General features: G+C 35.7%; 3 protein-coding genes across 3 annotated transcripts; 2 read left to right on the forward strand and 1 right to left on the reverse strand.

Annotated features, from left to right (window-relative positions):
- The first annotated feature begins 819 nt into the window (after positions 1-819).
- LOC104103556 (psbP domain-containing protein 6, chloroplastic) lies at positions 820-3,841 on the forward strand. The gene is made up of 3 exons (XM_009611473.4): positions 820-1,208; positions 2,721-3,037; positions 3,539-3,841. Exons 1-3 carry the CDS (start codon positions 884-886, stop codon positions 3,707-3,709), a joined length of 813 nt encoding a protein of 270 aa, XP_009609768.1. The 5' UTR covers positions 820-883; the 3' UTR covers positions 3,710-3,841.
- Positions 3,842-4,133: 292 nt separating this feature from the next.
- LOC104103555 (F-box protein CPR1-like) lies at positions 4,134-5,051 on the reverse strand. Its single transcript, XM_009611472.3, has one exon. It carries the CDS (start codon positions 5,049-5,051, stop codon positions 4,134-4,136), a length of 918 nt encoding a protein of 305 aa, XP_009609767.3.
- Positions 5,052-6,420: 1,369 nt separating this feature from the next.
- LOC104103554 (protein-tyrosine-phosphatase PTP1-like) lies at positions 6,421-12,999 on the forward strand. Its single transcript, XM_009611471.4, has 8 exons — positions 6,421-6,770; positions 8,114-8,210; positions 8,301-8,383; positions 8,513-8,647; positions 10,077-10,211; positions 11,575-11,723; positions 11,812-11,953; positions 12,659-12,999. The coding sequence occupies exons 1-8, from the start codon at positions 6,582-6,584 to the stop codon at positions 12,740-12,742; spliced, it is 1,014 nt and encodes a 337-aa protein (XP_009609766.1). The 5' UTR covers positions 6,421-6,581; the 3' UTR covers positions 12,743-12,999.

Here is a 12,999-nt window from a genome sequence, read left to right on the forward strand (position 1 = left end):
ACAATGCAGCATGCATAGCCCAATTGAAAGGGAGGAATTATAAAGGGGATAGGACAAAGCAAATTTAACCAAAGTTATTTTTCACACATGATCTTCAAAAGAATGGTGATATCAATGTGCAACAGATCCTTTCAAGTGATAATATGGCTAATCTGTTCACCAAATCTCTACCGACGTCAACAAACTAGTGTACAAGATTGGGATGCGAAGGCTCAAGGATGTGAATTGATGCTCTCATCAGGGGGAGTTAATACACGTTGTACTCTTTTTCCCTTACAAGATTTTGTCCCACTGGGTTTTTCTTGCAAGATTTTTAACGAGGCAACCAAAAGGCGGATTTCTAAACATGTGTACTCTTTTTCCTTCATTAGGATTTTTTTTTCCCATAGGGTTTTTTCCTAATAAGGTTTTAACGAGACACAATATCTATGGACATCCAAAGGGGAGTGTTATAAGAAAAATCAAATTATGGTGGATGTCTACTCTTCCTCCATGATCTTCTCAAATGCTTAATGACATATTCAATGACATATTTCTATGCTTAATGATATATTCAATGACATATTTTTCTTCACTTTTCATGCCTATATAAATGCCTTGTAATAGATAAGAAAATACACACAATTGAAGAAGAAAATCTCTTCCTTCTCTCTATCTCCATTTCTTGTTCATGTTTTACTAAATTGCTTTTATTTCATAACAACATGTCTTGTTCATGTTTTACTAAGTTGCTTTTATTTTATAACATTTTTTGAGTATTTCTATTTTTGTTTTTAACAACCAAATAAAATTGCCGAAAAACACAAAGATACGTACGGCCGAGTCAGACCTCATCCCAAATGGATAAAAGCGGGAACCCCAACTACCTAATAACCACTGCCACATGCGTTTCTCCACACACACACACACAAACATGGCGTTTTCTTCAGTGAAGCCATTGTCCTCAATCTTCTCAAATTCAGATCCACCATTATTCACATCTGCAAAAACCCAGCAAAGTTTGAAGAAAAACAACATAGATCTATCATTATCGAGAAGAGATTTCATGAATGTTGGACTTTGTGTAATGCCACTGGTCTTATCTCCTCCTCCTCCGCCTTCCATTGCTCGAGAAGTTGCAGTTGGTTCTTACCTGCCTCCTTCTCCTACTGACTCTTCTTTTGTTCTCTTCAAAGCCACTCCTAAAGACACCCCTGCTCTTCGTGCCGGTATTATGTAGACTCTTCAACCGTTTTCTTCATTTGATTTTTTTGGGTAGTTTCGTATTGTCTTAATTTGTCCTCAATTATTTGTTTGGACTAACGGTACCACTTTCTTTCTCAATTTTGGGCAAGAATTGTCACTCCAGGGTCAGGAAAAGGTTCATAATTTTGATTAATCTTTTTACTACTCCCTCTATCCCACTTTATGTGATGTAAGCCTCTTCCAGAAAGAATGATACATTTCTATTTTTACAAACAATTTAACCATTTTACTCATGATTTATAGCAACACAAACATTTATGTGGTTTGAGATGCAAGCTCATAACTATATGTTGTATAAACTTTATCCTAAAAAACTTGTATTTGTAAAACCATTGGCTTTTTATATCTATCTTTATCTAAGGCAAATTTGGTCAATATGGAAGCAAACTATTTGGCTTTTTCTATTGTGGATGAACCACCTCTATCCTCTAAAATTCTCAATTTCAGCATGTTCAAGTTCAGCACTTCAGCATATACATGACTTGAATTTCAGCTGTTGTTTTTAATAGTTTTGCACCTGAAGTTATAAGCAAAGCATTTTGAAGTAATTTGTGACATATCGCCTGCTATTTTGCTAGAAGCTTCTGCGAGCAATATCCTGATAACAAGCTCATTAATCTGTAAGAATATTGATTGTATTAGAACTAGAAGCTTGAGCAAAGTTAAGTGGATCCAGAAGCAATATAGCTGTAAAAGTGGACAGAAGACAAGTCTCTAATTCTTTGTAATTCTTTGATAGACTACCTCTTAGGTGCCAAATTACCTGTATTCTGGAATTTGCATAGTTTAAAGCCCAAGCCTAAAATGATTTAATACTTGTATTCTCATTGCTTTTGAGGAATTTATCATCTCAAAAACAAGTTCTAAACTCCTTCGAGATTATATAGTGTAGTCAGAAAGAAAAACTATTCTCTGCTTGTCAGCATGAAACTTGTGTAAAACCTAAGATATGACAACGGAGTGACAGGTCGGAGCCATGTTATAATGCATTTGCTGATACTATGGAACATTTGGTCAAAAAAAACCTAGTCCATTGTAACCTTGCAATATTGTTGCTGCTCAAGTTTTTGTTTGAGTAAAATATTCTGCCATATGATGCTGTTGTAGTTTTTTTGGATAAATAAATGGTGTTGGCAGTAACGCTGGATCAATTTGTAAGTATCTCTTCTGTGGTGTGGACTGCGTCCTTGCTGAGCGATGAGCAAGTTCAGATATGAGAGTGCAATCAGAGTGTTTTCTATATTAGCGCTTCATTTCTTATGTGCCTGTCGCCTATTACGGTTGTTTGCCCAATCAAGTTGATGCCAATTTCCTAGTTATAACATTTCTAGTACTTCTTTTTTTCTTTTTTTTAGTTTATTTAATTTCTTCTTGATATGTCTATGAAGCTTATGATTTGCATAAAATCGTCTCTTTTTTCCTACATTTATTTCTCCGGCAGGTGCTTATGATGTTTTATATTTAGTTGGTTGCAGGAAATGTGCAGCCTTACACGTTTATTCTTCCTCCAACCTGGAAACAAACTCGTGTAGCTAACATATTATCTGGAAATTATTGCCAACCCAAATGTGCAGAGCCGTGGGTGGAGGTGAAGTTTGAAGATGAAAAACAGGGTAAAGTTCAAGTGGTGGCTTCTCCTTTGATCCGTCTCACAAACAAACCTAATGCAACTATTGAAGACATTGGGACCCCTGAGAAAGTTATTGCTTCTCTTGGTCCTTTTGTCACAGGAAACACATTGGATCCAGATGAACTCCTTGAGACTTCTATAGAGAAACGTGGTGATCTAACGGTGATAGTCCTTTTCTTTTTTCGCAACCATTTATCATATTGAAAAAATTATCTTTTCTCCCTTATCTGATGGTTTACTCAAAGCTATACTGAAGCATGGTAGGAAATGAGTCCTGACTAAGTTTCTTAGATAATACCTTAAAATCTCAGCGGGGAAAATGGCATGAAGAAAATTATCCATAGGTTTTATCTTCTGCCCCGACAGTACGTAACACCCTGATTTAGCAAATGTTAGGAGCAGCATAGTTATGTTTTTCCTGGAAAAAAAATCAAATTCTGGTTCTAAAATAATGGTTTCTCTGTTAGTGCTCTGAATCATGTGCTTTTATAAGGGACATGATTGTTTTATCTGCCAAAAAAGTATGCTACTCGAGACTCCTATATGTTTTCTAAGTATTCCATAGAACAATGTATTTCTATGCACTTGGTCTTCCTATTATCTGCAACAGTTGCTCTCTAAACCTCCTGATGAATAGAATACTTCTGTCTTTTGTGCTCGCAGTATTACAAGTACGTTCTTGAAACTCCATATGCTCTTACTGGATCGCACAACCTAGCAAAGGCAACGGCGAAGGGAAATACTGTTGTCCTCTTTGTGGTCAGTGCCAGTGACAAACAGTGGTCTTCATCACCGAAAACTCTAGAGGCTATTCTTGACTCCTTCGAAGTGTAGCTCCTTCCCCTCTTGTCTTAATCTAGATGAACTGTCTTCAATTTCACAGTGTTTCCATACATACAGTGCCATGGTATGAGTGGCTGGAAAATGATTTTTGTAATGCAATAAACAAGAATTGTTTCTGTTGAACCCAGATTATATCATTCTTTTTACTGTATCCCCCCCTCCCCTCCCCCCTCTTCAATTGATCTACCAAAGCTGCTAGTAGAATTTACAAAGTGCGGACAACTTCCGTGCCAAAATTCTTGAGTGAAAGTAAGTTTGAGATGTGAGTAGAGGCCCAGAAAGTACAGAAGTTACCACTAAAATACTCGATTTTGGTCAAAGTTTTCTTCTCAGGATGATAAGTAAACAAGACATCTTCCCACCACTGAAACAAGATCTCTCCATCTTGGAAAACTTTCAAGACTTGTATCATTTGTTAGCAAATCCAATTCCATTCTGGTGTTATGTTTATGACAATTTCTTCGCTCCAAGAACTTGTCACTCCATATTCCTTCATCACCCACACATCAAGATGACTTTCTGCATTATTGTCACATATGCAAAGATGATTTCCCAACACTCCAAGATTTAGAAGATTTGGGCAGTTTTCTTTGTTAAATCCAGGAGCAGTGGAAAAGGTGTGAGATAACTCATCCTGCATGTCAATGAAACAGATTGACTCATTTCCATCAACATCTCCAACTAACCAATGAAGCTTTCCATTCAAATATACCCCAAAATCTCGACATCCAAAACATAGCTTGACATTGCCTATACTTCTCCAAGACCCTGTCCCAAGAGTGTACACTTGAACTTCCGATGTGTAATATGCTCCTTTTGCAGGATCATGAGTTTCTACTTGATAAATTCTTACCACTTTGTATTCCATTCTCACAGGATCTAACCCAAAGCCATAAGTGACTAAATTTGGGTACTTTCTTAGCCCTTTAACCTCAGGAAGAGTGATATATTCTCGAGTAGTTGGATTGAAAATATAAACATCGTCAAGACCACTATCACAGTGCATACGGAATAGGCAAACAAGACCATGGATTGAGCCAACTAGAGAGAAATCAACATCTGGAAAGTTGGGTTTCATGTCGAGGTCAAGATTTGGTTCATATATGAAATTATGATAACGAGGTGTATCTTCAAAATTTACAAACTTGAAAACACTTGTTGAGGGAAGTTCACCCCAGGAACTCTGAGAAAAGTAGATGAAAAGGTTAGCATGGGATTTTGAGAGATGAAGTTTGGAAAAATCAGGCAGTGAAATTAGGTTTAACCAAGACTTGCAAACACTCCTGCAAATGAAGATTGTTTTTGGTGATAGGTTTAAGAGAATATTTTCCATAATTGAGAGTGGTAGATTCATAATGGTTGTTGTTTGATCACTCATTTTCTTCTCTCTTCTTGTGCAGATGCTATTGTTGAATTTCTTGTTTATTGGATTTGCATGGTTTTTTGGTGTTTATAAAGAGTACTACTCATACGTGTTGGACAAATTCTACGCTTTGAATTGTATTCTTTGACCCTATCATGTACAATAGTCCAAACCTGCAGTTTCCTCGCAATGTACAAGTTCTTCTCACATGAAATATATGTGATTATCTATATATCTATCTATATATATATATATATATATATATATTTTTTTTTATATATACATTTTTTGGCTAGCGAATGTCATTTGTTTAAGCTGATTACCCAATTTTGTATTTTGCCCGAAAAATATATATTTTTAGCCGCTCCTAAAAATAATAGCCGACAAAATGTATATATTTTGTTGTTGTTATATATATATATATATATATATATATATATATAATATACTATTTGGCTAGTCGACATATATCATTAGTTTAGGCTGACCGACCAATTATATATTTTGTCCAATTAAATGCATAAAATCAGTTAACCATGGTAGGTGATAGTATATAATTAACTCCTAATAAAGCACACTTGGCTCCGCCACAACTCACACGTGCTTTCCGGTTTTTCTGTGAAAAAAAAAGGAAAAAAGCTCATATATATGAAATAGCAGAGCCGGCTGCTTATTTTGTCACATACTTTCTTAATTTAGTTTATCTTGGAAAAAAATGCCTTAATTTAATTAGCACCAACTCATTTACATAAATGTTACCCTTTTACAAAGGTTGCAAAAAGTTATGATATTTCGACTTGATGAATAATTAGGTGTGTACATGAATCAATAGTCCAGCCACGAACTGATGTAACAAAATGCGTGATCGTTTATATATCTAGATCATCTCAACTTTCAGCAGCCTATATAAAATTATAAATGGCGACTGTTCAATTCACAAATAAAAAATAACACAAATACCTATAAAGACCAACAATAATTAGTATTATTTGGTGTTACATTTAAAAGAGCAATAATAATTCGTTTGGTTTGATGTTAAATAAGCAAAAAAATATGAAGAAACTGACTATCACTTACATTGTTTTCAAATAAATGACTTGGTAGACATTAATGTAATGTAAACTTTTTCTTTCTCCATAAAAAGATGGCAGTACGATTACTATTCATACAAAAATGAATTGTCTCAACTCTACATTTCTACAACTTTGAAAGATATCGTTTATTGGTTAAGGGCCTAAGTGTTAAATATAAAGTTTAATTTTAATGTTGGATATCCAATATTTAACTAAAACGGGAACGCAAATAGTAATTCAAAATATTAACCAAAAATCTGAAAATGGGATTTCAATTTGAGACTTTTGAGTACATATTTGATTCTGTCGAAAGCAGAACTCTGCTAACTCCCAAATAGAAGAAGACAAAGCAAAATAAATAAAAAAAGGCGAATCCGGAGCCAAAGGTAGCGTACTTTTCATTCAGAATCGAAGCCGGAGATCGGCGATGGATACCGCCGGTAAGCCCTTGTCGTCGGCGGCCACCAAGTCTTTTGATTTCTCCGACGATTCGGTTCCGAAGAGAGTGGTTCTATCTCCTGATCAGCAGCGTTGTTGCTTGGAAGCACTCAAAGTTTTTAAGGACAAGCGGTTTTCTGCTCCCGAAAAAATCCGCCAAGAGTTCATGATTTTGCAGGTCCTTTTTTTTCCTTTTTGTTTCTAGATTATGCTACCTTTTTCTCAATTTTATTGTTATTTTATAGTAGGTGATAATATCATGAATGTTCTAGACATAAAGTCGCTGTGACATTTGAACGGAGCTCAAATCAATTGAAGCTGAGCCGACCACAGCTAGTTAGTGATCGAGAACTAGACGAGAAGTAGTTTACTGGTAGTATGATTGAAGTTTTGGGTGATTAATGAGGTTTAGTTGGATATTTTCCAGTCATTTTTTAGGAAAAAAGATGTTTCCTGTTATTGGAAGCAATTACTGGAATTTAATGACAAGAATCGTATTTTTTTACTTTGGCTTGGTTCCTAAGTGATTGCTTCTAGGCTCTACTTGATTATTTAACTTTAGAAGATGCTGTTCTTTGGACTGCAACATATTATATATACACCTCATTGATGTGACTTTACCTTCCTTATTGTTCTTATTGCATTAGCAATGGCCTTTATGATGATTGGTGCATACCGTGCTCTATCCCCCTCCTTCTTTGCATCTTCAGTTTGAATCTGAAGTAGATGGTTCAAAATTCTAGAAATAAGTTGGAGCTACTCTATCTAACATGGTAAAGAATTCTAGAGGGATAGAAAGAATAGTAAATTTGGGAAGAAGAAAAACTTTGACTGAATAGGTGATGTAAGGTCGCTCTAATACTCAATCGCACACTCAGCAGACTATATTGTTTTCTTACTTGAGATGTGGAACATAATAGGAAAGGCCTCACTCAGGGTATCAACTCCGATGAGAAAAAAATGGAATTATATGGCGTTAGGTGGTCTTAAATGTCTATTTGAAGAAAACAAAAAGCACCTTCCAATAGTTTTAGGTTAATATTGAGAAGCTCCTTTGGTGATTGGGTTCATTTATGTAGTGTTTCCAGCTCTCATTTATATCTAGTTATCCAAAAAAATCCGAGAATCCATTTTATGATGTTTCTGGTGGTGGCTCCAGCCTCCAGGTAAAAGGATGTAGACAGAATAAATGAACTAATATATATATATATATATATATATATATAAATATTGTTTTTTAATGTTCACCTTTATTTTATTTTGGTAATGATGATGATATGAGTTGAGCTTAATGAAAAAAGTTAGGATTCATATCATCGACCTCAACTTGTTTGGGACTGGGGCGTAATTGTTGTTGTTTTAAAATTATTAAAAGTTAAGATTTATTGAGCTAATTTTTGTCAAAGGACCGCTCTCTTATATCTTGAGAAAATTATTGTTTTTGCTTCTTTGTTACTATTAGCTTGTGATCATGTCACTCCGCAAGTGGCATTAATTTCATGAACATCTCTGATGACTCAGGCAACTAGGATGAGAGCTTCAGAAATGAAGAGTAGATGCTCAGTGGCTTTGGATAGCGTAAACATTAGTAAAAATCGATACACTGATGTTTTGCCATGTATGCAGTTCAGTTTGTTAATCTTTCTCTTGACTTTGGAGCTGTGCATTTTAACTTGTGAATAATTGTATCAAGCTTCATTCTTCTCAGTTGACAATAACAGGGTTGTTTTGGACCCATGTAAAGACTATAGGCCATCAGCTAGTGGATATATAAATGCAAGCTTCATTAAGGTAGACTTCTACATCCTTCATTTAGAATTAGTTAACCGTGCTTTCTTTTTCTCCACGCTTTCTTGGAAATGTCAAGCTCTCTTCCACGAGTCTGCTTCATGATTATTATAATGCTCCTTTTTGTTGTAGATATCCGAAAACGTGTCTCAGTTTATTGCAACACAAGGTCCGCTACCGCACACTTTTGAAGACTTCTGGGAAATGATAATCCTGCATCACTGTCCTGTGATTGTGATGCTTACCCAATTGGTTGACAATTACAAGGTATTTAACTGTAATACTGTATAAGTTACCGGTAATCATTGTAATGTTAACAAGACAAGATATCCTTGTTCTGTGACAAAACATTTGAGATTTTGTGACAATGGTTCTGATCTAAAATTTGCTTCACAGGTAAAATACTAACTTCTCCGTATTTTTCATCTTTTGATCTGCATCATCCATTGTAATTAGATCTAGCATTTTTTTATATTGTCAGAAAGCAAGTATCTTTGATACGGTTTTTGCATATTTGCTAGAGATATTTTGTCCTCTTTCTGTGTACTCTTCTATCTTTTAAGTGGTTAGATAGGGTGAGGGGAAAGAAACTGTAGAGATAAATTCTTAGCCTTTCTTCTTGTTTGGCAACCTATGTTTCACTCCACTGTGTGTATAATAACATATACAGAAAGGAACAAATTGGTTGGTATTACAGATTAGTTTCTCATTTTCTACCTGCATTCTTTTACATCATCCTTTTGGGCACCAACTTAACCAGAGGTGGTGGGTTTTAGGTCTATTGGAATTTGAAAATAGTCATCACTGTCAATCTTTCTCAGTAGGATATGTTTCTCGTATTAACTATTTGAGAGCTTGGGCATCTTTTGATGGAGTTGGTTTTAAGTGGGCTTTGAATATGATATTAAGGATATTATGCAGTCACTAGCTTGTGACTTAGTGAGGAATGTCGAGCTTAAAGGTGAATAACGTTTGCTATAGAATCAGCTTCTGTTGGGAAAGGTTCCAAATGCAGTTCCTATTCGATCACTGGAAAAAGCTCAAGATCTCCCTCCTAATAAGCTTCGCAGATTGTTTGTTTGTTTATTTATTTATTCTTAGTCTTTCTCTAGTTTCAAAATTGTTATACTTGGATTTTGTTGGTTGTGCTCATTTTTGTTTAGGAAGAGCCAATCTCAATTTAAGAGGCTTGTCACCTGAATCCAATAACTTTTTTGGACTTCTGAGTAATGTCAGTGGAATTATGGTTTTTCGGGGGGTTTGTGCTGGTGGCATAGAATTCCATGAGTATGTTCTCTGGTTATTTGAACTGCAGAAGGATTAGCAAAGTCTAACAAGCAAAGGCTTGGCTACCTTTTTGGAATTGGAATTTAGACTTAATAAGTTCTTCTTTCCGTTCCATCTTCCTAACCTGAGTAGCTGATAAACAATTTCCCGTGCCAAACGAAAAGGGAAGATAGCGACCTTCTTGTTTCATGATCTGTAATCTGGATTATATTTAACTCTTCACACAAGTAGAGACACTACTAGTCCTTTCCATTCAATCATTCTATAAAACTTGTTAACCTCTGAATAAATTTAAGCTTTTTATTCCAGTAGGTTTTTACTTCATTTATAAGGTGATTAAGCTGGTCTTAATTGGATTGCGTCATTTTCATGATCTCATCCTTCCCTCTTTATGAAAAATGCAATGCAGACGGTCAAGTGTGGGGATTATTTTCAGGCAGATGGTGGTCCTAGAAGATTTGGCAATATATGTATTGTCACGAAGTGGATAAAGACGAGTCAGACTTCATTGATTTTGCGATGTCTGGAGGTGAACCATATTGAGGTTAGTAAATTATTCTCTGTCCGTGTTGTACTCAAGGAAAAGAGCATGAAGAATCTTATTATGTTATTGAGCATGGATATGGGACCCGCCGAAGACTATTTACCTATTCTTTGATGGAGGCTGAGAGTTGCTGATGTACCTTTTTTATTTATTTCTGCACCATTTTACATATCCAGACTGCTACACTTCGGCACCAGTATTATGAGTACTTTCCTCTAGGATACCCTTCTTTAAAGCTGTATGATCATGCATAGCTCTTTTTGCAGAAGTTCTCTCAAGAGTAGGAGTTCTATTTTTATGAGAGAAAGAATAAGAAGGAATTGCAGCATATGAGGAATAGTTTGCAATATTAGACGATGATTTCCATCAGTAATGACTTTAACAATCAACTGGATACTATTGTGTCATTTTTGTTTCTCCATCACCTCTTAAGTCTATGATTGATGCAACTCCAGCTCTAGGTTCAACCTGTGGCCTGTTAGTTTTAAAACCAAACCTGTGTTTGATTTTTAAACCAAACCGAAGGACTAGTTGGTTTGGAAACCATCCAGGTTTGGTTTTGAAAACCAGTTTTTGTCTGGTTTCAAGGCCTCGTGTTAGTTGCAGCAAGAGTTCTAAGCAATCCTAGATAAACATTATAAATCTAAGTAAGCAGCATTGTCTGGAAAAAGATTCTTTGATGGTTCCACCATCCCTCTTTCACTATTTTCAAAGTCCCATTTCGAAGCACTTTGTTCTACTGTGGAAAATCCTTTCTGACTGCACTCGGTCCTTTTCTTACAATCTTCAACGCCTCGGGAAACTATTTGAGATAGATGACAACACCTTTTGCCCTCTTCCTTACTTGAGGGCAACTAGAATCTTAGTTATTTTCGCTTTATCTTCTTGTGTTTTAATTACTATTGTTTATACCCCTTGGTAGTAGTTGAGACTGTATAGCAGATCTAGTTTTTCTCTAGCCATATTGTAGGGGGAAATAGACTGCTTAGGTAGAATTAAGCATTTGGTTGTGTGACAAGGCTTCACAACTGGTACAACAGTTATTGTGACAATCTCTTTTGGATCTGCATCAAGCAATTCTGGCATTGTATTTTCGTGGCTGGAGTAAAGAAAACTTAAATCTTTCGCTTTGCGGTGCAAATGATTTATTTCATATCATGATATCAGATATGTTGTTTCTTCAAACTTGTGCTTTTGGTGGAAGTACCTTTTGGTCTTATAAGTAGTTTCTATGATGGTATGTAACTGTTGCCCAGTTCTCCCACTCAATTGCCATCCTTATATATAGTTAATGTTAACTTCTTCACATATTATGAGTGAGATGGCAAGAAATGTGTGATCTTTTCTCCTTGCTATGTGCCAGTCAAAAGAACCACCTTTGTGTGTTTTACACATTCAATACCCCGACTGGCCTGACCACGGAGTTCCAAAGGACACTCTTGCTGTTCGTGAAATACTGAAACAAACATCTAGTGTCCCACCCAGTCTTGGACCAATTGTAGTCCACTGCAGGTATCTGTCATCACCCTCCCTATAATGCACCTAGAAAGATTCTGTAATTGATCCTTTCTAAAGCCTGACATCTCATTCTCTTGCTCAGTGCAGGTATTGGTAGGACTGGTACATACTGTGCTATCCATAATACCATCCAAAAAATAATGGTTGGAGATATGTCTGCTCTAGATCTTATTAATACGATAACTGTTTTTAGGTCTCAGCGAATTGGGATGGTGCAGACCATGGTACAGCAGCTTATCCTCGTTATTAAAATTGTTTAATGGCTGTATGTAGTGTTTTTTTATTGATAATACAGCCAATATTACATAAGCGTATAACTGCGGATGCAATATTTTCTAGTTAGTTAAAGTAGCAGGTGCCATGTATGTTTTCCCTGAGAAATTTAGCCACTTTTTTGTTTATCACTTAGTGCAACCACATTAATTAAACAGTATTGATGAAACATATTGTAAAAGATAACCTATTGTTTTCACCCGTGCAGTTTACCCCCAAAGAGCAGGTCCACAAAATATTTTTATCTTTGGTGTATTTTTTTCTGTAAGCGCCTGAAAACACAACAAAAACATTAGAGGTGTAATGTCTGACAATCAATTTTAGAAAGTATTTAGAACGCACACAACTTGAGTAGTTCCCAGTGTCCTTTAGTTCTTATTTGTCCATCTTCGATCAATGATGTATGGATGTGTATGTTTAAAGTCTTTCATTGGCCTTCTCAACCGCTCAGATTATTGGAAAGGAAATGTCTTACAATTTGTTCTACTCAAGCTGAACATCTTGCATGTTTTCAGCTAATATTCTCTTTTACTCTTTTGGTATTCCTTGCCCTCAGTATCTATGCTACTGTGTTTCAGTATTCTTAATTAATCTTTGCTCTTTGGTTTTTAAGTACTTACTAAATGTCTGTACTAAATTACTACTGTATATTTCAGGAGCAATACCTCTTTTGCTATGATGCCATTATTGATGAACTTGAAGACCTCATTTCAGATACTAATGCAGAAGAGAGCTCATAATTGTAACTCTCAGTTAGCAGGAAGTCCAATTGGTTATTGAAGCAAATACTCGCACTTATTTGGCTTTCTACAGCTGGATTTCACCCCTTTATTCTCCTCATTAACTTTTCCAAAAGTAGTTTCCTTACCATTTACAGTGTTGTATTCCAACAAAGTTGATGTAGCTGTTTCTTCCTTTCTGCATTTGTGCCCGTTCTTGCTTACATATGAGAAATGTAACAATAATTTGTGCTGAAGAAGCAAATCAGTTGGGTCCA

The sequence above is a fragment of the Nicotiana tomentosiformis genome, chromosome 6 (genome assembly GCF_000390325.3).
Source record: "Nicotiana tomentosiformis chromosome 6, ASM39032v3, whole genome shotgun sequence".
Lineage (NCBI taxonomy): Eukaryota > Viridiplantae > Streptophyta > Magnoliopsida > Solanales > Solanaceae > Nicotiana > Nicotiana tomentosiformis.